This window comes from Vigna radiata, unplaced genomic scaffold, assembly GCF_000741045.1.
Source record: "Vigna radiata var. radiata cultivar VC1973A unplaced genomic scaffold, Vradiata_ver6 scaffold_389, whole genome shotgun sequence".
Taxonomy (NCBI): domain Eukaryota; kingdom Viridiplantae; phylum Streptophyta; class Magnoliopsida; order Fabales; family Fabaceae; genus Vigna; species Vigna radiata.
Window position 1 is genome coordinate 41,518 of NW_014542412.1, and position 22,673 is coordinate 64,190.

The 22,673-nt window shown below is 31.8% G+C and overlaps 1 protein-coding gene and 1 pseudogene across 3 annotated transcripts; both read right to left on the reverse strand.

Moving 5' to 3' along the window:
* Window positions 1–5,450: 5,450 nt before the first annotated feature.
* Window positions 5,451–11,309, reverse strand: LOC106780015 (protein TOM THREE HOMOLOG 1). Of its 3 annotated transcripts, XR_001377231.2 has the most exons (12): window positions 10,904–11,302; window positions 10,686–10,776; window positions 10,503–10,555; window positions 10,314–10,406; window positions 10,139–10,210; window positions 8,767–8,839; window positions 8,634–8,679; window positions 6,859–6,922; window positions 6,699–6,752; window positions 6,541–6,618; window positions 5,686–5,938; window positions 5,451–5,599 (listed from the first exon to the last, which is right to left on the reverse strand). XR_001377231.2 is itself a non-coding variant. In XM_014668250.2 (11 exons), exons 1-11 carry the CDS (start codon window positions 11,066–11,068, stop codon window positions 5,846–5,848), a joined length of 882 nt encoding a protein of 293 aa, XP_014523736.1. In that variant the 5' UTR covers window positions 11,069–11,302; the 3' UTR covers window positions 5,451–5,845. The 3 variants fall into 3 exon arrangements, 2 of the variants coding, with proteins under 2 accessions (XP_014523736.1, XP_022632549.1); XM_014668250.2 differs by having other exon boundaries at window positions 5,451–5,938; XM_022776828.1 differs by lacking the exon at window positions 6,699–6,752 and having other exon boundaries at window positions 5,451–5,938; window positions 10,904–11,309.
* Window positions 11,310–16,659: 5,350 nt separating this feature from the next.
* On the reverse strand, window positions 16,660–18,228 carry LOC106780011 (annotated as a pseudogene).
* Window positions 18,229–22,673: the final 4,445 nt, after the last annotated feature.

Genomic DNA, 22,673 nt, shown 5'->3' on the forward strand with positions numbered 1-22,673 from the left:
AATGGTTATATTAATGTTTCAATAAGACACTTTTTTTTTATAAACCCTCGGATTCTAGACTCCTGCTTGTGATTGGGCTATCTTGAAAGGGGTTTCATTTTACATTATCATCTCGACTGCATCTCCAAAAATTATAATTTTAATCTTCTAACATTGACACTTTTAACTTTTTTTAAAAATTTCACTTTACATGTTTTATCCTATATTTTCAATACTTCATCCTTCCTACACTTTTAATTTTTTTTTTTAAATTACTTTCTTAATCTTACTAAATATTTTTTTTTAACTTTTTCTATTTTTTAATTAGAGTAATCATATATTTCTTTAACACTGCATCCTTCTAACAAATTTTTAAAACTGTTTTTCATTTATAATTTAATAACTATCTTAATTTAATTTAAAAATCTAATATAATTTAGTATTTTTTCATATTTTAATAATTATTAAAATATAATTTATATTTTGTTTAATATGTTTTTAGTCCCTGTATTTTGAAGCGATTTTGGTTTTAGTCACTCTTTCAAATTAAGATACAATTTAGTCCTTCAACTTTAGAAAACTGTGGTTTTAGTCTTTTTTACCAAATTTTTCTAATTTTATTTGTTGTTTCAAACACGTTTTATTATAGCATTTGAATTGTTTACACGGTTTGACACATTTTTGCTTCAATGTTAACTAAGAAACATGTTTGAAACAATAAATAAAGTTAAAAAAATTTGGTAAAAAGGATTAAAACCAGAGTTTTTTAAAATTGAAAGACTAAATTCTACCTTATTTTGAAAGAGGGACTGAAACCAAAATCGCCCCAAAATATAGGGACTGAAAACATATTTAACCCATTATAATAATTATATTAAAAAATTTAAAAATAAAACAATTAAAATAAAAGTAATACAAATAAAAATAAAAAAGCAAAAATAATAATATAAAATCTGATTTAATATATATAAAAATATTAAATTATATTAAAATATTAAATTAAATTATTATAAAATTTTAAGTAGAAAATAAAATTTTAAAAAAATAATCATCGGTATCCGATAAGAAAGTTTTTAAAAATTTATTTTTTATTTATAATTTACTAACCATTTAATTTAATTTAAAAATTTAATGTTATTTAATATATTTTATATTTAAATAACTATTAAAATATAATATATATTATTACAATAATAATATTAAAAAAAATTAAAATTAAAGTAATAGTAATTAAGAAATCTAAAAATTTAGAAATCTTATTTCATTAATTNAATATTTTAATATAATTTAATATATTTATATATATTAAATCAGATTTTATATTATTACTTTTATTTTAATTATTTTAATTTTAACTATTTTAATATAATTATTATAATAATTCAAATTATATTTTAATAATTATTAAAATATGAAAATATATTAAATAATATTAGATTTTTAAATTAAATTACATATTTATTAAATTATAAATAAGAAATAAAGTTTTAATTTTTTTTTATTAAAAGAGTGTAGAGTTAAAGGGGTGCAGGGTTATCTTAATAAAAGAGAAAAGTTAAAAAATATTTACTAAAGTTGAGAAAGGATTTTTTGAAAAACTTGAAGATGCCAGGATGAAGTGTTGAAGGTATTGGGTAAAACATCCATCTTAAAATAACTTTGAATTAAGTTGGATCCAATGAACTTGGTGGCTTTAAGGTGAAGTTCACAAAACTAAAAGTTTAAGGTTAAATTTGTGGGGCAAAATAATCGATTGAAACTTGTTGTTTTTTCACAGTTTTAAACGTAAGTTATTTGATGAACTTAATTGATTACTAAACTAGTCTAATCGATTACTTCATACAGATTTGCTTTGTGCAAGTGGTTTTATCATATGAAAACATGAGAATGCATACAAAAAATGTAATGCAATGTGCAACATGATATTATATAGAATTTCTCATATCAGACACACTTTAATCGATTACAAAAATAAAATGTAATCGGTTATGCTATAACAGAGTTATATCAGAATTACATTACAAAATATTTAGTTGATTAAGTATATAATGTAATCGATTGCATGCTAACAGTAAGTCAAAACATTTGAAAATATGACCGTTATTATAGTTATGACTTAGCTTGAAAATACTTTTCAAAGAATACCATACTTAATTGATTACATAAGCAGTGTAATTGATTAAGTCCTACACTTAGACAATTTTGAAAACCCTTTATTCAAAAACACATCATTGCACATTTTCCCGAAGGTATTTGCAAAGACACGAGTTTTAATCGATTTCACACGTAATGTAATCGATTGAAACTTGTTGTTTTTTCACAGTTTTAAACGTAAGCTATTTGATGAACTTAATTGATTACTAAACTAGTCTAATCGATTACTTCATACAAATTTGCTTTGTGCAAGTGGTTTTATCATATGAAAACATGAGAATGCATACAACAAATATAAAATACATTTATGATCATAGGAAGTATGCAGACAATCAGTTTAGCAACATATGCATAAAACATATAGACATATGAATAAAACATACAAACATATTTTTGTTGTTGTCATGGTAACATATATGTGTTGTCATCATCAAAAACCAAACTCATGAGGAATTGGGTTTAGCATTCATATTGCTCCCCTTATCAACATTTACATTTTTATAATGCTAAGAGAAGGAAAAAACAAGCTAAAACACTATCTTCCACAAAAGAAGAGTTCTTTAAAGTCCTTTTTCCTCTTTCATTCTCATAGCCATGGTTCATGTTGTAGCTCCCTGGATGAGTTTCCATCATATTTCTTTAACTGATCATCCATCTTTAAATCAACTTCTTTTGCTTCTTCCTAAGACACATGTATACTTGGCATGTCTATTAATTCACCATGTCATGTCCATTTTGTGTAACTCTTTAGGAAATCATCACAAAGAATATGCTCTCAAATAACTTTGGTTGATAGTTTTGACTCATTAAAACAATTAATACACGAATAATAAAATATTTCATTATTATCTAAAACATTCACCTTTGCAAATTCAAGAAATTGTTCTACTCCACTCTCATATTCATTTGTTGTGCATATAAAATTTTTCCAACTTTAATCCATTGTTGTGCTTATAAACCAAAACCTTTATTTTTATTTGGAGCAAAGATACAACCAAACATGCAGTCCAATCTGTGAGCTTAGCTTTTCCACTAAACCACAACACAAATAATTAATGAATGAATTTATTTGTTTACACCAAAATTCAAATTATTTAATTGGAAACCTAGATATTGATTTCATGCAAGGAAGCAACAAAATCGTCTAAAGACAGAAGATGTGCAAAGTTGTAATCAAGGTGAAAGGGATAGGTGGAGGTTGAAATAAATAAAAATGAGTGAAGTAGCAAGTCCATTGAGTTAGAGTACAATGATTTCCTGGCTTACTTCTAAGGCCATCAAATTGGACGAAATTTTTTGAATTTTCTTGATTATCTATTAAGTTGGAAACTCTGAGGAATGTATACCTATTCTTGATTCATGTAGACATTTACAACACTAAATATATTCAAATACATTAATAGAAAACATGAAACTCAATAAAAGGTATACAACTAATTTTAATCGAAAATGCATATCAGATAACCTTTAAATCAAGATTCCTAACCTGAGAACTAGAAGGAGTGAAGCAAAGTGAGGGAGAGGTTCAAGAACAACGACGAAGGATAATGGTGAGACGATTAAGGTGAAGACCAAAACCAAGTATAGGACCAAGCCTATATGGAGTGCTCTCGAGATAGGAAATACCTAAATCCTAAACATAACGTCTACGAGATAGTTGCGAGAGCACTAAGGGTCTACAAGAGCAAAAACAACTACAAAAATGAATGGCAAGTGTAGCAAAAGGGAGAAGACAAAAACAATAACTTGGTGAAGTGCGAGGGTGTAGAAGAGTGCTAAGTGCAAAGAAAGGGAAGAAAGGGAAAGAAAAAAAAAGTAAAGATTCTATGATAGTTATAGTGAAGAACTATCATAATATCTTTATTTTAAATTTAAAATAACATATGCTCTTGCTTTCTATGTGGGTTATAGATATAAGAAGCATAAAAGATCTTTTATATTGTTACAAAATTGTTATTTCTCCCGACTTTTTATGTTAGTTCTAGGTATAATCAACATAAAACGTATTTTACTTTATTACAAAATTATCATCGTTTCTATTTTATCTGTTGACTCTAGTTATACCTGTTCTAGTCATAACTAACAGAAAATTTTATCATATTTACAATTAGGATAATGATATTTAGACAACATTTTTTTGACAACATTTGAATATTGTGGAGTAATTTTTGACCAATCACATATCGATACGTAATCAATGTTCAAATGTTGTCAAAAAAATGTTGTCTAAATATCATTATCCTTACAATTATATCATCACTTTTATGGTAAGTGAATATAATAGTCACTTTTCCTCAAAACAAACAAGTAAAGAAATATACTATACTGAACTCACTTTTTCAATAAAAAAAACTCATCCAAATTTGTGATTCAATAAATGAGTTTTTTTTCTTCTATTTTAGACTAATTGTAGAGCCAATTTTTAACTTCTTCATGTGGTGGCACCACCCAAATGAAATAGTTTTAGGTTTATTTCTCACCCATATCTTCTCATGTTAAAACAAAGTATAACAACTCATGCATATGAACCCTCTGCACGAAGGATGCTTTGGGTGGCTAATTAGAACTCCAGATGATACACCGCACAAATGCAAACACTATGAACAAATTTTAAACTAATTTTTAAACGTACAAACGCCATTCCTGATATTCTCGTGCTTCTCTTTCCATAATTCAAACCTACCATTCTTTTCGTTAACCATGAACGTGCTGCTTCTCTTTCAATAATTCAAACCTGTCATTCTTTTCGTTAACTATGAACTAGGTCAAACCAAACATTCAAATACCAACCGGCATACATATATTTGATCCCAATGCTATTTGGAGACGACACGATTGGCTAAAATGGCTAATCCACAATACTGAGTCCTCATCAACCAAGAGCTTCAATTAACTCAAACCAAATGCAAGATTTTGATTGATGGTATCTTCGAATGCCAGCAAATATGTCCCAGGTATGAACTCTGATCGTCTAAGATTATTGCGTGCATGCTTCCTTTAGTTTTCTTAGTGTGGATATTTCATGATGGTTTATCAAGGTGCAATTCAACTTGAAAATTCATTAATGTATTGCTAGTGTTAAAATTTTAGGATTTTGTAACATAGATTCAAATATGAATCTAGAGAACGTTCCAAAGTAAGGAAAATTTCGTTTAGTTTAGTCGCGGTTAAAATTTTAGGAACAATGAGATACATCGTTGAAATTTGAAAGTAGGATAGTAATATCACCGAAAATAGAAATTTAATTTAGCCCTCGCCAGATTCACCGAAGAAATGGAAGTAGGGATGTAAAAGAATTGAATGAATTAGCAGGAGCGTGACTGAAAAGGAACAATACATTTCACCAACTTGTAGCAGTTACAAGACTTGAAAACTATTATACAATATATCAGTGTCCTTTTCTCCCAAAAAAGGTTGCTCATTGAGTTGAATTGCTGAATCTGACTGAAACGGCAACCACATTTTCCTAAAGACAATGCAAATATCACTTATATAACACAATCTACCACGTTTGACAATCCATAAAAATGTCACGTTTGAAAACCTACAAACCTTAGGAGAACATTAAAACAATGATATTAGCTTTGTCACTCAACAGAAGAAAGACTGACTTCTGTGCCTCTAGAAATTATCCTTGGGGTGCGAGAAACTTCAAAGAAATCATAGAACCACCAAGGAAATCCTGACTGAGTTTTCTCCATATGCTATCTTTTCAGCGAATGGGATGATATTGTGTGATACCACGTTTTGGTGGCAGCTTCCTCAAAATGAAAAGGACCAAAGAAGAAGGCAATATTTCCACCAACTGCACAAAAATGTAAATAGGATGAGGGAAATGACCTAGGACAAGTAGTAGAACAAACCCCCTTTTCGATTACTTACCCTTGAGAAAAATCATAAAATATCTATAGCGAGTAGAGCGGAGAATATTGCAATCACAATTACATAAATCATTTCAGTTCCTTTTAAATTGACTTCAGAAAATTAATTATCCGTTTTCCAAGAGAAAGAATTCCACCAGAAGTTGAAAAGTTTATCGGGATATACACCCCTAACAACAACATAAATTGGAGGATTTGAAACAGCGATTACTTAATTATCCAATTTATCAGTTCCCTTGCCTCTACTGAGAACCAAGTCTAAACTAAAATTACGTTCCAAAAAGAAATAACGAATTTATATAGGTTAATAAAACCAATGCATGGTATTTAACAGTGTCCAACAAAATAAGAAGGGAATGTGTCAGGGCTTTCAGAATTAATCTCAAACCAAGATGAACCATATAAGCCAAAAATAGACCTAAATATAGAAACAATACAACTTGAAGAGCACAACTATGAGAAAAAGTGGGGAATATAGAAAAAACATAGTACGACAATAAAGAAATACACAAACATACAAACTCACCAGGTAATATATAAAATTCAGAATGGGATGGTCCAAGACATCAAGGTCAGCAGCTTTATCAAATGCATTGAAGCACATCTGAAAATAAAATATGACCAAACTCAATTTACGAACCATAATAGGAATCATTTTTTTTCTTTAAAGAAAAAGGGGCTAACCATAACGCATCTGATAAGGAAACATGAAAAGCATATGGTAGTCACATAGCCAACCTGCATTAGAAAGATCAGGTAGATTAACTCTGGGTAAAGGAAGGGGAGCAATGAGGAGCAGACCACATAAATATAGAAAAATTTCCTTGTAAAACAGAATACACACCTCTTGCAGCTTCTTCCGTCTGCCTTTGGATTCAACAGGAAAGCGTTGCAGCATCAAGAATAGTCTGTCATAGAACAAGGTCAGAAAAGAAATAGAAAACATGGAAGAGGAAATGAAACATACTAATACTAAAGACTGGTGAAATTATAATATAACAAGTGGCTGGTAAATTCCCCTTTCATTTTCAGAGGAGTTCACCAGGCTCTCAAAGCTTCACCCTTTGTCCCATTCAGAAATCTTTTGGTTGGGGTTAAGTACTGGATAGTATCGACTCAAGTTATTTCTCAAATAATCTGTAGCCAACCATGTTATGTACAACATAAGCTCTGAAACTACGACCCATTAGTTTAAGCATTTTAAATTAGTTACTTTCTTCAAGAATGATCATTTTGGGGCTTTTCATGAGAAAGTATGATAGGATATAAGATAGGGGGAAAAGAGCCTAACGGAGAAGATTTGGAGAAGGCGGGCAAGGGGCCTATAAATGTAAACCTTTTGTAATTATGTGGAGAGTTAATCAGATTCTTTGTACAGACAGGTCCTAGACCTTGTGAGGGGGATTAGGCTCCCGGATCATTGTGAGAGAGGTTAGGCTCCCGGATCATCTTTGTAATTGTCATCCTTTGCCGTGTTCAGTTGATTCGTTTATACCTTTCTGTGTGCTATTGGGTGAGTGGGTGTGTTGAGATAGTTAGGTTTCCGACGAGGGTACCTAACAAAGTACTTCAGAGCTGTCAAGGAAAAAGGTTCTTAGATAGTGTGAGAGTGTGATATGTGCAGTTTTTTTGGTCCTTTGAAGCAGAAAGCACTTGTTTTCAAAGGTTCTTTACACTTGCATTGAATTGCATTCCAAGGCCTCTTCTTTGGTACCATTTGATGACATTAAATCTTCTTAGCATCACATCATATCACAAAAAAAGAATCATAAGACTGTCAATGGGAAAATGTTAACTTTTTTCTTTATAATAACTGGAGATCTTTGGTTAACAATCATTATATCAAAACTAGTATTTTAGCTTGATTATGGCACCTAAATATTTAATTTTATGTAATTAAAAACCATAGTTAATTTTTTTAATACATAAACTACACTGTAACTTAAATTCATAATAAATATTTATTTAATATATAAACTAATTATAATGAAAATTCATAATTAAACTTTAGATTTACAAAGAACGATTTAAATAGTAGTTTTTAACAGTGACACTTCAAAAATACATCTACTGAAATTCAATAAACAGATAGAAAGTAAAAGAGAGTAGATTGAGAAAAAAGATGGTTAAAAAGACAAATATACAAATAAAAATAAAAATATTGTAGTTTTAGAGGGTTAGGAGAGAGGACAGAAGAGAGAAGCGAGAGAATATGGATAATACAGGAGCACAGTAAACCATTACAACTGTCTACAACTTCACTTTCACCCTAAAAGGTTATTAACTTACATTTTAGCTGCTATTGAGAGTTATGACCATACAAATTTTGAGGAAGGGGCCAACATACAGACAAAATTCTAAAAACAAAACATGTGTAGAGCATTCATGATTTTGCACTATTTAAATTTCATCCGTTCAAAAAGGTGGTAAATATTTGAAGAATTCCATTGACTATATCTAGTAATAATATGAGTTGATTTTTTTAAGTGTTTCTCTTATAAGTTCTGACATGGCAAAATTCCAAACTTAGAGTAATTCTTAAATCCATACACATTAATTTCATTGCATAATCTAAACAAATAACAACAGATGCAATTGAAAATTGAAATAGACAATCACCTCCCACCATAGAGAAGAAAGCCAAGGGCTGCAAACAAAGAGACACCTACATATATGCATAGGAAAACATGATTAAAATCATGATCCGTAAAATCTGATAGTTACCCCTCATAAATCTAAAATATAGTTTAACCTGCAAAGAACATCTTAGACAGGATGACAAGCACGCTGATAGGTTTCCACCATAATATCAACCATAAAGCAATCTGTAATGCATGAAAAAGAATTTACTGTTAGAATGCCATGACAGAGAGATTGAGAGAAATCTGAATAATAATAATTGATATCTGAACTGATGATCTGTGATGTAAAGAAGATTCCCATTCATAGATCACTATAGTTGATTAAATCTAACAACTGCCACTTAGTCTGAACAGAAACGTAACAGAAATGCATGAGGGACAGCTCTAAGTTCTAACTGACTGAGACATACTCTAGCATTAACCAAAATAAAAAAAATAAAAAAATAAAAAAAGAGAAAAATCTACAAATTCAAAACCAGTCACATTAAACTCCAAATAGATATCATAGAACACCAAAGCATTGGCCACAGAAAAGTTGAAAAAATAAAGGTATGCTGACTCAGTAACAAAACATTAAATTGAAGACAGAAATAAAGTGAAAAACACAAACTTAAAATATTTTCGTAATCAATAGAAAATATTTTATATTATCTTAGAACGTCTTGATTGTTGTCGTTACAAAGTCGTTATGCATATTGTTAGTAGACTTCAGCTTGTACAAGTAGTATTAGAACACGTTATATCTGTCAATAATATTTTCAGTGTGTAGTTTTTAGACTTGTCTTTCTCTTTTCCTTCTTNCCCAACACTGAACCAATGACTATATAACTTGGTATCAGAGCAGTAATCTCTCTGTATTTTGAACCCCAATCCTAAAAAATAAAAAATCAACAGATTATGATGTAGAACACATTTCTAGGTTAGGAAACCCTCATGTAACAGTCATTTGAAGTTTTAGGTGGATGCTGAGCAGTAATTAGAAGCAATGATTTCTTCATCATAACAATTAAAGACAGCTAGAACTTTCTATAACCTCCAAGACAGCCCACCATTTCTAACTAATCATAGATACATCTGATATTAAGATTAACACACAAGCCTGGGCATCAAACAGTTCTCTTCTGAGGAAAAACATGTAGTAGATGGATAGGGTTCAAGTTGAAACAGATCTAACAAAGAAACAACTATGGAGGATTTTGGAGCTCCTATCAGAAATGGGTACAGCAAGAAATGTTATATGAAGGACTATTTCTACAAAGCATAAGGAGAGGAGGGCCAACACATCTTATACAGCTCTAAGTGTACCTTTATAGCTTCAGTATCGTATTGATTGACACACTATTAATTGTAGTTTCTACAAAATTCAAGAAATGCAATTAAAAATGGAAACAGACCGCAGGCAACATCCATGGTCTCAAAAAGCACAGCCTACTGGGATGAGTGGGAACAGTAGCAAGTGCAATATGGGCAAGACTTTTTCACCTGAATAACATAAACCACAGCATTAATAGTATAGAAACTTGGTCTGAGACCATCAGTAGATACAGCGCGGGCCTGCAAAACATGTAACATCATAGACCAATAATCAGCCCACCGAAATAGCAATATCCCACGCTAATAAAAAGAAAAGCAGTACATCACCGCAAGTTGAACTTGCCTGGTAATAAATCTCAGCCCAGAACAGTACTAATAGAGCATAGGTTGTAAAGAAAGCAAGACTAGGCACGTCGAGTAAGATATGTTGAACAATCTACACACACGAGGCCGAGCATTAGCTATGAGAATAAAAAACTTAATTTATGATGGAATTAAAAAAAAAAAAAAAACTGAAACAAATGATTTCTACCTCTGGCTGTAACTTCTGCACATCCCGACGGAAGACGAAAACAAAACACCGAACTGCAAAACCAGAAAGAGCGTTAACTTTGCGCGAGAAAATCGTCAAGCATCGTATAAATGCAAATATTCAATGTTTTTTTACTTACAAAATACAAACGAAAGAAAAAGGTTAGACTAGAATGATACAAACCCCCATTCACCAAGAAATTGAGAAAGTGAAAGACCTTCTGCGTGGTCCAACCATATTCTGGCACTCTCAATTGTATTCGCACTAATTGAACCTAAAATTGTAAGATTACAATATCAACAATGACCAAATAATAAAACAAGCATAGAGAAACCCCTATCGAAAGTCGAAAGAGAAATCTGGCAGAGAGAAACGTGAAAAGGATGTCGTAGAAGGAATACCAGAGCAACAGCGGCGACGATTCCGTAGAGGATGGCGAGGAGGTGGAAGATGCGATCCTGCCAGAGCGGAGACTCGTTGATGTCCCGCCACCAGTTGGAGGATTCCGTTAAGTCAAGGGCGGCCACGGCCGCCAACGTGATCGCCGGCACGCCTCTCGCCACCATGGAATCGCTGGATGAATGGTTGGTTCTAGACAAAACGGAAGGAGATTGGTTCGATGTTCGTCTTCTGTGGGAAAAGAAAGCAAGAGTAACAGAATCCAATTTAATCTATATAACTTATTATTATGGTTTCGTTATCGTTTCTCCCTTTTTTTCCCCTATTCTGGAACCCTTTACAATTTATTATTTATTATTGTTGTTGTTGGGGTTTTATTTTTGTGGCCGGCGATTGTGAAATAATTTGGATTCAAACACAAGAGAGAGAAAGGATTAACGGAAATCCAAAAGTCGTGCTGCCTCCAACCTATCCCTCTAAATACAACTTCGTAATATTCATTTCCTTTGCTATAAAAATCTTTTATCCACAAATATTTAATAAACAAACCTCACCACTGCATCTGTTTCTTTCATCACTTTTTCCCAAAACAAAATTAATTTTAAAAGTAATTATTTTCACAAAAATTAAAATAGATGTTATAAGATGCGATTATAATTATATAAATACTTGATAATATTGCATATTTTAAATCTATAAATGGTTTGATGCTTAATTATAAATAAATAACAATCATTTATTGTTATTAATTATTTATCCTAAATATTAATGCTTAATAAATATATTATTAACTAAATTCAATTATCATTATATTATACAGTTTATTATTATTATTTTTATTTAAACATGTTTTGTAAACAAGTTAGCATGTGTAACATACGAGTAAAATCATAAATAATCTAACATAAATGTGAACGAATATTTAATTTAACTGAAATTGATTTTAATTAACATTAAATAAAATTAATCTTCCATTATAATAACATATATTTATTTATTAATTTATGGATGGACCATGGCAACTCATATTTGCATGTGTCACGTGGTCCTATAATATATTTTAAGCCATAGAAAATTTGTGTCTTTTGTTTTGCGTTGGCGCCTTTCTGGCTCATCAGAGAACTTTTTCGTAAATTAAAAGAGAAAACAATGAATGGAATTTGGAAGGATCTTAGTGTTAATCCCTCACAATAACTTGGTGGTAATGTTTCAAAGTACATGAAATCCAACATTCATTATTGTCAAAGCGGATTGAAACTGTGAAACGAACTATTCAAGTTAGGTTGGATTAAAAAAAATTAATATTGATTAATTTTAAATTTCATTTATTAAAAATCTAACCCATCTGAAAAAATTTTATGGTGAGTCAAATTGATTTTCCAATCCACTTAATTATTATTTTGTGTTTATTATTATATTTATATATAAAAAGAAATAAGAAAATATTTTAAAATAGAATAAATGACAAAAAAAATATTAATATTAGATATTTATTTATGTTGGATTTTGTACTTGATTTTATATTGTATTTAAAATTTAAGATGATTTTAGATTATACTATTTTTTTTATTTTGAATTATCTCTAATTTTTAATATCATTTTAAACTTAAATTTATTTAATTTTGAATTTGAAAAATAAATATTTTTTAAATTAAAAAATTTGTAATAAATAAATTAATGGATCAATCCATTTAATTCACTAAGAGTCAAACCGAATTTAAATTATTTTGACTCGTTTGTAAGTTAGTTAGATTGAATTAACCCATTAAATTACAAAATCACGTTGAAAATAAATAATAAGTGCAACTAGTATGCTTATATTTAAAAAAAAATTAATTATTAAATTTAAAATCAAGAACATTAAAAGATTTTAATTTTTTAAATTTTAAAAATAAACTTTTTTTAATTAGTTTACTCACGTCACTTAATTAAGGTGGATTGTTTGGATTGTATAATATATAGAAGCTTGACCGAACTCCTGGATCACGATCATCCCTAAATACAACAATTGACATCACTCACCTATGGTCATGATCATTATCGCTAACACAATGCAATCATATATATATATATATATATATATATATATATATATATATATATATATATATATATATATATATATATATATATATATATATTAAGAAATGTAATGAAAACAGGTTTACATGAGCCAGCTGCTAGTTAACTTGTTAATCGTTACCGCTTGTAGTTTAGAGTTTCAGTTATTAAACACGGTTTGTTTTCCAGAGTTAATCTAAATATGTTTTGGGTATGATAAGTTTTAAGTATTTAATTATAGCTTTTTTAGACGTTTTAAGCAAAATTTTTGTTTCTAGATGTTTTTGATCTAGATGTTTTTCTTGTTCTTAAGAACCTAAATATTTTCCTAAGGTTTTCTATGTTAGGGATTTAGGTTCTAAGTTTTATGTAGGTTTTTTATGTTGAGAATTTAGGTTCTAAGTTTTTGTATTTTCACTCTTAGTTCTTTTCATATTATTATCCCGTTTTAATGTTATTTAGTTAAAATTCAAAACATGAGAGCATTTAGGCGCATAAACAATTTTGTTTTAACAACAATTGCATAGATATTATTATATTGGTTCACTGTAACTAAGTTACCTCAAGTATCCTCTGTAGAGGATTCCACTATAATCTTTAACAAGATTACAACTGAGTATTCACACCACTTGTGGACTTTGCAGTTAGCAAATAACCTCCTATTACCCTAAATTGGATGAGTATTCTCACCATTCTTGGTCTTCTCAGTCAACGAATAACATCTTGTTACCCTAGACTAGATGAGTATTCGCATCACTCTTGGTACTAAGCGGCATTACATAGATTTCCATAACTCAACTGAGTTCAACAAATGTTTTAATTCTCTTCAGAATTGCAATCAATGATTGCTTACAAGTCGTTCAGAGTATTATTCTTGCAGAGAGGGTGTGATTACAATACAATGTAGTCTAAACACTTGTAGGTGTTTCTCTCTTTTCTTTTTCTGTCTTTCTTATAATCAGTAAGCACATATTATAATGAAGCTCGAGAATATTGCTTTTCTTCTTTTCTCTTCTTCTCTTTTTTTGCTCAGATATTCTCTTTTTCTTGAGCTCTTTCTGTACTTTTCTTTTGAATGCTTCTAAAAGGATGAATATTTTCGTTGTATGTTATCCTCTTGATTCTTCATCCGAATTGTTGATATTGTTGATAAGGGAAGCACTGGTTTAGCTAAACCTTAATCTCACAGTGTTTTTGGTTTTTGATGATGACAACACATTATTAATAACACATGTATTGATATGTGTTACATGTTCAAATCTTTATTGTGAATGTATTCTTGAAGAACATGTTTGTGTTGATTCTATATATGTATGAATATTCACTGCTTTTTTACATGAAATATCATCTTTGATTGCATTACATATGTTTCAAAAAAGAAAACCACATGCACTTGGTTGAACTTATATTGTGTGGCAAAACTGCAAGTTTTAAGTCGACTCATTATGAAGTAAGTTGACTAAAACTCGTGACTTTGCACAGATTTTCAAAAACAGTGTTGTGAGTAATTTTTTGGTTGGAGTTATTGAGTTATTTGTCGATAGACGTTGTTTGTGGCGAGTCTTGGAGATTCCCATGTTGTTCTTGCTTCAACTTGTTCCAGTTGCACATGCAACGTTATTTGCTGTCGATGTTCTTCACCAACCAACAATCGCGCTTCGAATCGAACAACAACACACTTCAGTTTTCTCCCACGAATCCTAAACCTCAACTTTCCCAATTTTCATTTGGATTTCGCAAATGCAAAGGACATCAGGAGAGGGGAATAATTCTCTAGATGGTCTTCTAACTTTCTTCCCTCTCCTTCCACTTAATCCTTCAAGAAGAGGTTGTTGATTTTTCTTGCTCCTAGTATGAATTGCCTCCTGCATACACAAGAAACAAAACCCTAAAAAGCACTTTTATATAAGAACAAAACAAAAATGAAAACAAAAATCAAGTCAAATTCAATCAATAATCACACTACTTGAATAGTTAAACCAATGAGTCCCAACGACGCCAAAAACTTGTTATGGCTCTGGAAAGTATACTAGATAATATCAAGTAATATTAAAACAGTAAGTCTGAATATCGTCTCCCAAAGGACTCTTAGGCCTAAACGTTCGTGTGATGTTTTGAAATTATAAGACTTGAATAAATGAAATTTGAGTTGTAAATGCAAAACTGAAAATAAAATGCATGCAAAGGTTGATCAATTGACAGTTGAACGATATGAATGAATGGTGTTGTTGGGGTTTACGGTTTCATCCTAATCCACTCTCAAATATCTACTATTCTTACTAAATTCGACTTTGTTATCAATGTTCATGCCACATTCTAATTTACCCTAATCCCAATGTCTTGGTGAAAAGAGCCTACTCATAATTACTAGTTTACTATGTCTAGTCTCCCTAGCAATTATTCATGCATTTCATTGGCACAGAAGCTTTAGGCAATTGATCCTCCTATTCCTATGTCTAAATAATATTGCTATCAAGAGAATTCCCTCATGTCTAGACCTAACTATACGTGTCCATATAAAAAGCATCAAAGATTATGCGTTTGAATAATGTCTTAAACAAAGCATGAATTATAACGGAGGAAAAACTCAAAAAATTGATAAACAAAGCATATGAATTAAGTAAGAATTTCAATATAAGAGAGTTTCAAATAGAATGATATCATTCCTCAATAACAATGGAGTTTAGTTCACCATGGACATGGTGAAACTAAATGTAATAAATGAAAAGAATGAAAGATAAAACCCTAAAAGTTGTAGATTGGAGCTTTCACATCCAAAATCTGCCTCCTAGGAGTGAAGAAGGTGTTTCTGCGTCCTTTCTGTCAAAAGATGACCTCTAAGGGTCACACTGATCTATTTATAAACTGTGACATATTACAGAAAACATGCCCAAGTCCAAAGTAGAACGCTTAGCACTGGGTTTACCGCTCAGCGGTAGGTGCGACACTCAAGTGGGACGCTCATCATTCACGCCCAGGCGTTTGGAAGTGTTGTTACTAGTGAGGCCAGGGCTCAATGCTGGTTCTGGTGCTCAGTAGTAAGCGCAACTCTATCTTCTCCCCTCAGCGTTAGCGCTTAAGCGTTTGACAGAGGCTTTTTCAGCAAAGCTGGCGCTTAGTGTTGAACCGACGCTGAGCGGTGGCTGCGATTCTTCATTTGCACCTTTTTTCATCCTTTCTTGAGTCCATCTCCTTCCTACTTCAATATTCTTCATTCAATTCTCGTTAAGTCCTGTCAAAACAAGGAAAACCAAGCATAATACCCATAAAACCACCTTTGAATCTCTTATAACCTAACTAAGACAAAATGCACGATTTCAAGCTAGTTTCTAAGTCATAAAGGGTGTGTTTTGTATCAAAATCAAGTATGAAAATAACGGTTTTTTAACCGTTATCACATGTTGTTCTTGCTTCAACTTATTCCAGCTGCACATGCAACGTTATTTGTCGTCGATGTTCTTCACCAACCAATCGCGCTTCGAATTGAACAACAACACACTTCAGTTTTCTCACGAATCCTAAACCTCAACTTTCCCCAATTTTCATTTGGATTTCACAAATGCAGAGGACAATTCCCCTTTCAACACTTAATTTTATTTCATTTCCAACTTTGGCCTTACTATAAAACATCTTTCCACTATTTATCCTTCATTTTTTAATTCAAAAATTAAAAAAAACATAGTTCAGTCACGTTTTTAATGCCACGTAATAAAAAGGTTAAATAGATCGAGTGGTCCCTATTTTTACTATTTTTTTTCAAGTACGTCCCTATATTTCCAGGTTGATCAATTTGGTCCTGTTTTTGAAAAATTGGAGCAATTAAGTCCATTCCGTTAACTTCTCTTGACGGCGTTAAAAATCTTGCTTGCTAGCAAGATGAGGTGTCATTTTCGAAAGACGTGGCACATACGTGGACTTAAATTATTTGTTTAGGTTTTAAAATAAAAAAAACGCATGTGCATTAAGTTTGTGAAGTTTAAAGAATTGGGGAATTTGAGGAACAAACACCCTCCCAACAGAGCCACCTCCATATCAAAATTTCCTTTCACGATTGTAGGGAGTTCAACTTCATGAAGGCTCTCGCGCATGAGGTTAAAGGCAACTATGAGATTGGGTTGGTCAGGTTCGAGTTTGCGAGTGACAACCCAGTGAAGGGCACCGCCAACCAAGACGTCTATGGTCCGCACGCAGCAGAGGGCGTAGGGCATGCTAGGGAGGTTTTTCCAAGCGTCGGATTTGAGTGTGTAGAGTTAGACCTGGGAATCGAAGGTGCGATTGTGGAGATCGACAAAGTATGTAATGCTGACGAGCTTGTAGTCATTGGAGGCGGCATCGTGGCCGAAGTCGTGGACGCGGGCTGCAAAGAGGGAGGAGTCCGGGCAGTTGAAGCGGTCAGCAGGGAGAATCCGGTGCTTGCGGAGGTGAGGGTTCCATAAGGCGATGTCGTCGGCGACGTTGGAGATACAGATGAGGTTGTTACAGGAACCGAGAACCTTGATGTTGTTGCTATAGCACATGAGAGGGTGAGTGATTTCGAGGGGTTTCTCGAGGGATTGAAGGTCGACGGTGTAGAGGTGGGAGCGGTGACGGAGAATGAGGGTGGTGTGGGATTTGCTAAAGCGGAATAGGATGAAGTGGGTGGTGTCGATGAGGGAGCGCCACCACTTGCAGGTGCAGCGGAGCCGCAACACTGACTTCACTGGCAGACGGGACAAGATTTCAGTGATTACTTCCACCGGAAGATTTGTCATCATTGGGATTGCATGTTACCGAAATTGATTCCTATTGTTGCCACTTGATTCTCATGAATTGGGATTGATTTTCTGTTTTTTTTTTTATGCTAGGGTTTGCTTCTGAAGAAGACTCAGTGTTGCCAACAGGACGAAGAGCAAGAGTACTCCTTTGAGATCCTCTTCGAAGAAGAACGATAATAACCTATTCCCACCAGACCCACCCCTCACAAAAAGTTATCAACCAACACCCTTCGAAGAAGAACTACAACCCTTTTCAATTAGGGATTTTGCAGCTTCAGCTCAGGGATGGATTTAATCAAATCCAAAATTGACAACTTGCAATAGCTAAACACGTGTTTGTGAATTGTAATTTTAGTCCATGTCTTGAAGTGGTTATGTGCTACGTCTTTCGAAAATGACACCTCATCTTTCCAGCAAGCAAGATTTTTAACGCTGTCAAGAGAAGTTAACGGAATGGACTTAATTGCTCTAATTATGCAAAAATAGGGACGAAATTGATCAACCTGGAAATACGGGGACCTACTTGAAGAAAAACAGTAAAAATAGGTGTTACCAATGAGGAACATTGGTAAATCTTGAAGTAATTTGTTTTGATGATGCTACAAGAAGTTTAACCTAAATAAGATATTTGAGATATTTTAAAAAGCAATTTGTAGAATATGAATGTAGTAGGAAAGTCTTCAAAATTTGTAAAACTTGTATTTTTACTGAAATAATCGATTATGAGAAGCAATAATCAATTATCATGAGTCTTTCAGGAATAATCGATTATCACTCCAAATAATCGATTATCACATTTTGAAAAACCTGTAACAGACTTGTATAATCGATTATCACTTACAATAATCGATTATTACAGGCAGTTGGGACCTGACCTTTGATATTCAGACTGCCTAATTATATATTGGACTTTTGAGAACTTCAGAAGTAATGTTGTTGAACAGAAGCTCTTGCAGAATACTGTTTGTCAGAGGAAGTTCTCAAAAGCTATAGTTTAAGTTCTCTTGCTTGGTCTCGTGAATAGGAGAAGCTCGCGTTTCGTGTATCAATAGTCAGAGCGGTTCTCTTCGAGTTAGCAAGGTGCTCTGCCTGGTCTCGTGAATAGGAGAAGCTCGTGTTTCATGTGTCGATAGTCGCAGCGGTTCTCTTCGAGTTAGCAGAGTGTTCATCTTCCGATTCGTTCGTCGAAGGAAGGTTCAAATCATTATATTTTATTCACTATTTTTATAATCTGTGAAACTCATTTTTAGTGGAACTGTTAATCACTTTTTATAATGATTAACAATTGGACGTAGATTCTTTTGAATCGAACTAGTATTAAAATTACTTGTGTGATTTTTCAATTCCCTATACTTTTTATTTTTATTCACACATCAACTGTTCGATAAATTTTCTCTTAGAAAATTTATTTTTTAAACTGACCATTTTAATTTTAAAAAGGTGACTGGACACGCTTTTCGCTACTTTAAGTTTTATTCCGCTTGCTTTGATATTCTTTCAAACTTTTCGAAAATGACCGGTCAACATAATCAAAATCTTGTATATGCCGAGGGTGCTTCTATTAATAGACTAGCACTTTTTACTGGTGATAATTATGCGTTCTGGAAAGTCAGAATGGAAATTTTTATGGGGTCTATTGACAGAGGCATTTGGGAAGCAGTACAAAATGGTCCTTTTATTCCTAAAAGTACAGTTGATGGTGTAGAAGTAGAAAAACCATATTTTAACTAGATTGTTGAAGAAAACAGAAGAACCCAATTTGATATTAAGGCTCGTAATATAATTTTATCTGCACTAACCATTGATGATTTTTTCAAAGTCTCTATTTATTAAAGTGCACAGGAAATGTGGAACTTTTTAAGACTCACTTATAATGAAGTCATAGATGTGGATAAGTGGACATTGTCTGATTCAAGTTCTACATCAAACTCCTTAAGCTCAAGTGATTCTAACGAGCAAGAAAATCTATGCTTGATAGCCAATGATAAATCATGTGAAAGCCAATTCTTGAAGAGGAAAGAGGACAAGCAAGGCTCCTCTTCAAGCTTCAAATGTTATGGATGTGGTGAAAGAGGCCATGTGAAAGCTGATATCTCAAGCAACAAAAGAAGTAAAGAAAGAAAAGAAAAGAAATCTCACAAAAAGAAGAAGACCTACATTAGTTGCATGGATAATGCATCAAGCACTTCTAGTTCAAGTGATTCTGCTGAAGAAGCAAACTTGTCTTTAATAGCAAATTCTGATGACACTGCAAGCCAAGTAAGTTGCTCTAGCCTTGACACTAGTGAGTTTGATTTACAAAAAGCTTTTCTTGAATTGTTAAATGAATATGAGAAATTAGATGCGGATCATAAAAATTTGAAAATTGAGTTTAAAGAACTGAAAATAAAATATGAAAGTGCATTAGATGAAGAAGTAATGTTAAGAAACAAAGTTAGTAATCTTGAAATGAAGTTATCTAAATCTGATGCAAATAGAAAACCTGTTGAATGTTTGTCTTGTAAGAGTCATATGTTTGATATTGACATACTTGAAAACTTACTTGCAAAGGCAACCAAGACTAATTCACATGCTAAGACAAACTTTAATAGAAGCAATGTTAAAAATAGAAACATGCATCAAAATAAGAAGTCCAAAGTAAAAAGAACTCGTAGAGTTTGGGTTAAGAAGGGAACTTTTGTGAAAAACAAGGTGCATGATGTTTGTTGTTTTTGTTGCATGAAAAGGGTCATACTTCTAACAAATGCAACATTAAACATTTTGGAGTTCCAAATGGGAAATATGCTTGGATTCCTGTCATTAAGTAATATGCTTCTAACCTCAAAGGACCCAAATGAGATTATGGGTACCAAAACTACATTGTTTTACTTTGCAAGTTAAAGTTTTTACAAAAGGAGAAGAGAAATCTAAAATTATTCTGCTTCTGAAATTGATGCTCCAAGCCAGGAAGTGAATCCATCAAGTGATATCCAAAGCCTTGGTTCGAGCACAAAGTGATTGAGCTAAGTATTGTTTAAACTATGTTGTTGTATTTTGTTCTTTTTGATCTTCCATTATTTGACTACTGTCATATTCATGTCTGTTTGAGCGAATGATATGTCCATCACTGATTCATTCATCTTGTGGTGTGTTCTTGTCTGTTTACACACTTTAACCAGTGAAATTCATCTATTTGAGACATTCATGTGCTAAATTTCATCTTTGTTATGTTTAGTCATGTGAATTAATATTTTAGTGATTTGTTTTAAATTATAAATTGAATCTGTGCTTAACTGGTTTAGTATTCAATTTCATGAGTACTTTGAAGATTAACCTTGGTATAATTTTTTGTCAAGCATCAAAAGCAATGAAAGATTCATTTGAATGAGCTGGCTGATAGATTTTCATTGGCATTTCTGGATGATTAAGAAAATTGATGATTAAATTGTCATTCTTGTTTCAAAGTTGTTTCTTTGAAAATTTTTTTAAGTTCAAATGCATACCATATGAGCTTTGATAATTCACATTGAGAGCTTGGATGTAGTAAATAAACAGATCCAATTTGCATAATTGTGCTGTAAATTATTTGGTTTAAAAACTGTTGAAAGATAAAATCTAAATCAAATTTTGTGTTAAATTTTGGTGAGAAATTCACAAAGGAATAGTCTTTTTAAAAGAAGTTAGAGAAAACTGCATTTGCTTGGTTGAGTCAATTTTCAGTTTTAAACTCTGGTTTACCACAAGTTAATTGTTGAACATCTTGCAATAATTTCACAGTGTCTCATTCAAGTTTTCTAAATTGTTTTTGAGACAAATTAGGTGTCTAGAAGTTATTTGATTCTTTATATTTAAAATTGACACATAATTGGATCTGGATAAGTGAATTTTAGAAACACTGTTGTTTAACATCAATCAGCTGTGATCACAAGTTCATTTCACTATTTTAAACATGTTCATAACAAAAGAATCTTGTGTTTTCACAACCTTGGTATTTTCACTCTCCAAACCACATTTTTAAATTGATTGCTGAATTATTAATATCTTAATTGTTTGAAAAATAATTGTTGATTTCATGGGTTAATTGAGTATGCTGAAAATTGAGTTTGATTTTCTAAGAATTATTGAAACTGGTTTGGTATTGCAAATACTAATCTGAACTGGATTGTAAGAATTTTTTGCATTGGACTGAATAGGATCTTAAAATATTTTTCAAAATCTGTTTTTGAGTTTAAGAGAAATTTTTTGTTTGACATCTTATGATGTACATGATCTTGTGATACTTGGTACCCATTTGAGGGGGGGATATATAAGGTTGTTATATATCTGGCTATTCATCTATATTTTGTATTTCATCATGTATTTGCCTCTCATTTTATAAAAGTTCAAACTTTATAAATTCATCTTTCTTTTGTTATGGATGAGAGCCATTTAAGGGGGTGTCTAGATTCTATGAACTTAGGAGAGAGTTAGGAGTTTTAGATATGTCTTAGACTCAAGATCTATGAAATTTTCTCAATTTTCGTAAGTTTAACGTTTTTAATTGATTATCCTAGTATAATAATCGATTATTTTTGGCTTTGGCAAAAGCCTCTAATCGTAGATAATCGATTATCCCATAGAATAATCGATTATTCTTACTTAAACCCATGTTTGGACATTTTATGAATGCTAGATGTGTTTTAGGTTGAAAATTTGGCCTAAATCTTTGTTTTTCGGAAATTAATGTAAATAATCGATTACAAAAGGGAAATAATCGATTATCTCGGCCTCAAAATTTGGATTTTGACAATTTGGATCACAAATAATCGATTATTTAAAGTAATAATCGATTATCTTAAGTCACAGCATAAAAAAAAAATCGGTCTGTTTTTTTTAAAAAAATGGGATTATTACATTTAGGGGGAGTACTTTTAATAAATTAAAAGGACTTAAATCTTTTTTAAATTTACCTATTTTATGGGGAGCATAAACTTTAGAT

Bases quoted from the DNA above. Each gene is read 5' to 3' on its own strand.
- LOC106780015 (XM_014668250.2), bottom strand. From the start codon at position 11,068: ATGGTGGCGAGAGGCGTGCCGGCGATCACGTTGGCGGCCGTGGCCGCC. The intron at 10,777-10,903 runs GTATTCCTTCTA...TTACAATTTTAG, and splicing joins TCGTCGCCGCTGTTGCTCTG to GTTCAATTAGTGCGAATACA. The intron at 8,840-10,138 runs GTGAAAAAGTCT...CATGCATTACAG, and splicing joins CTGTGGTTTATGTTATTCAG to ATTGCTTTATGGTTGATATT.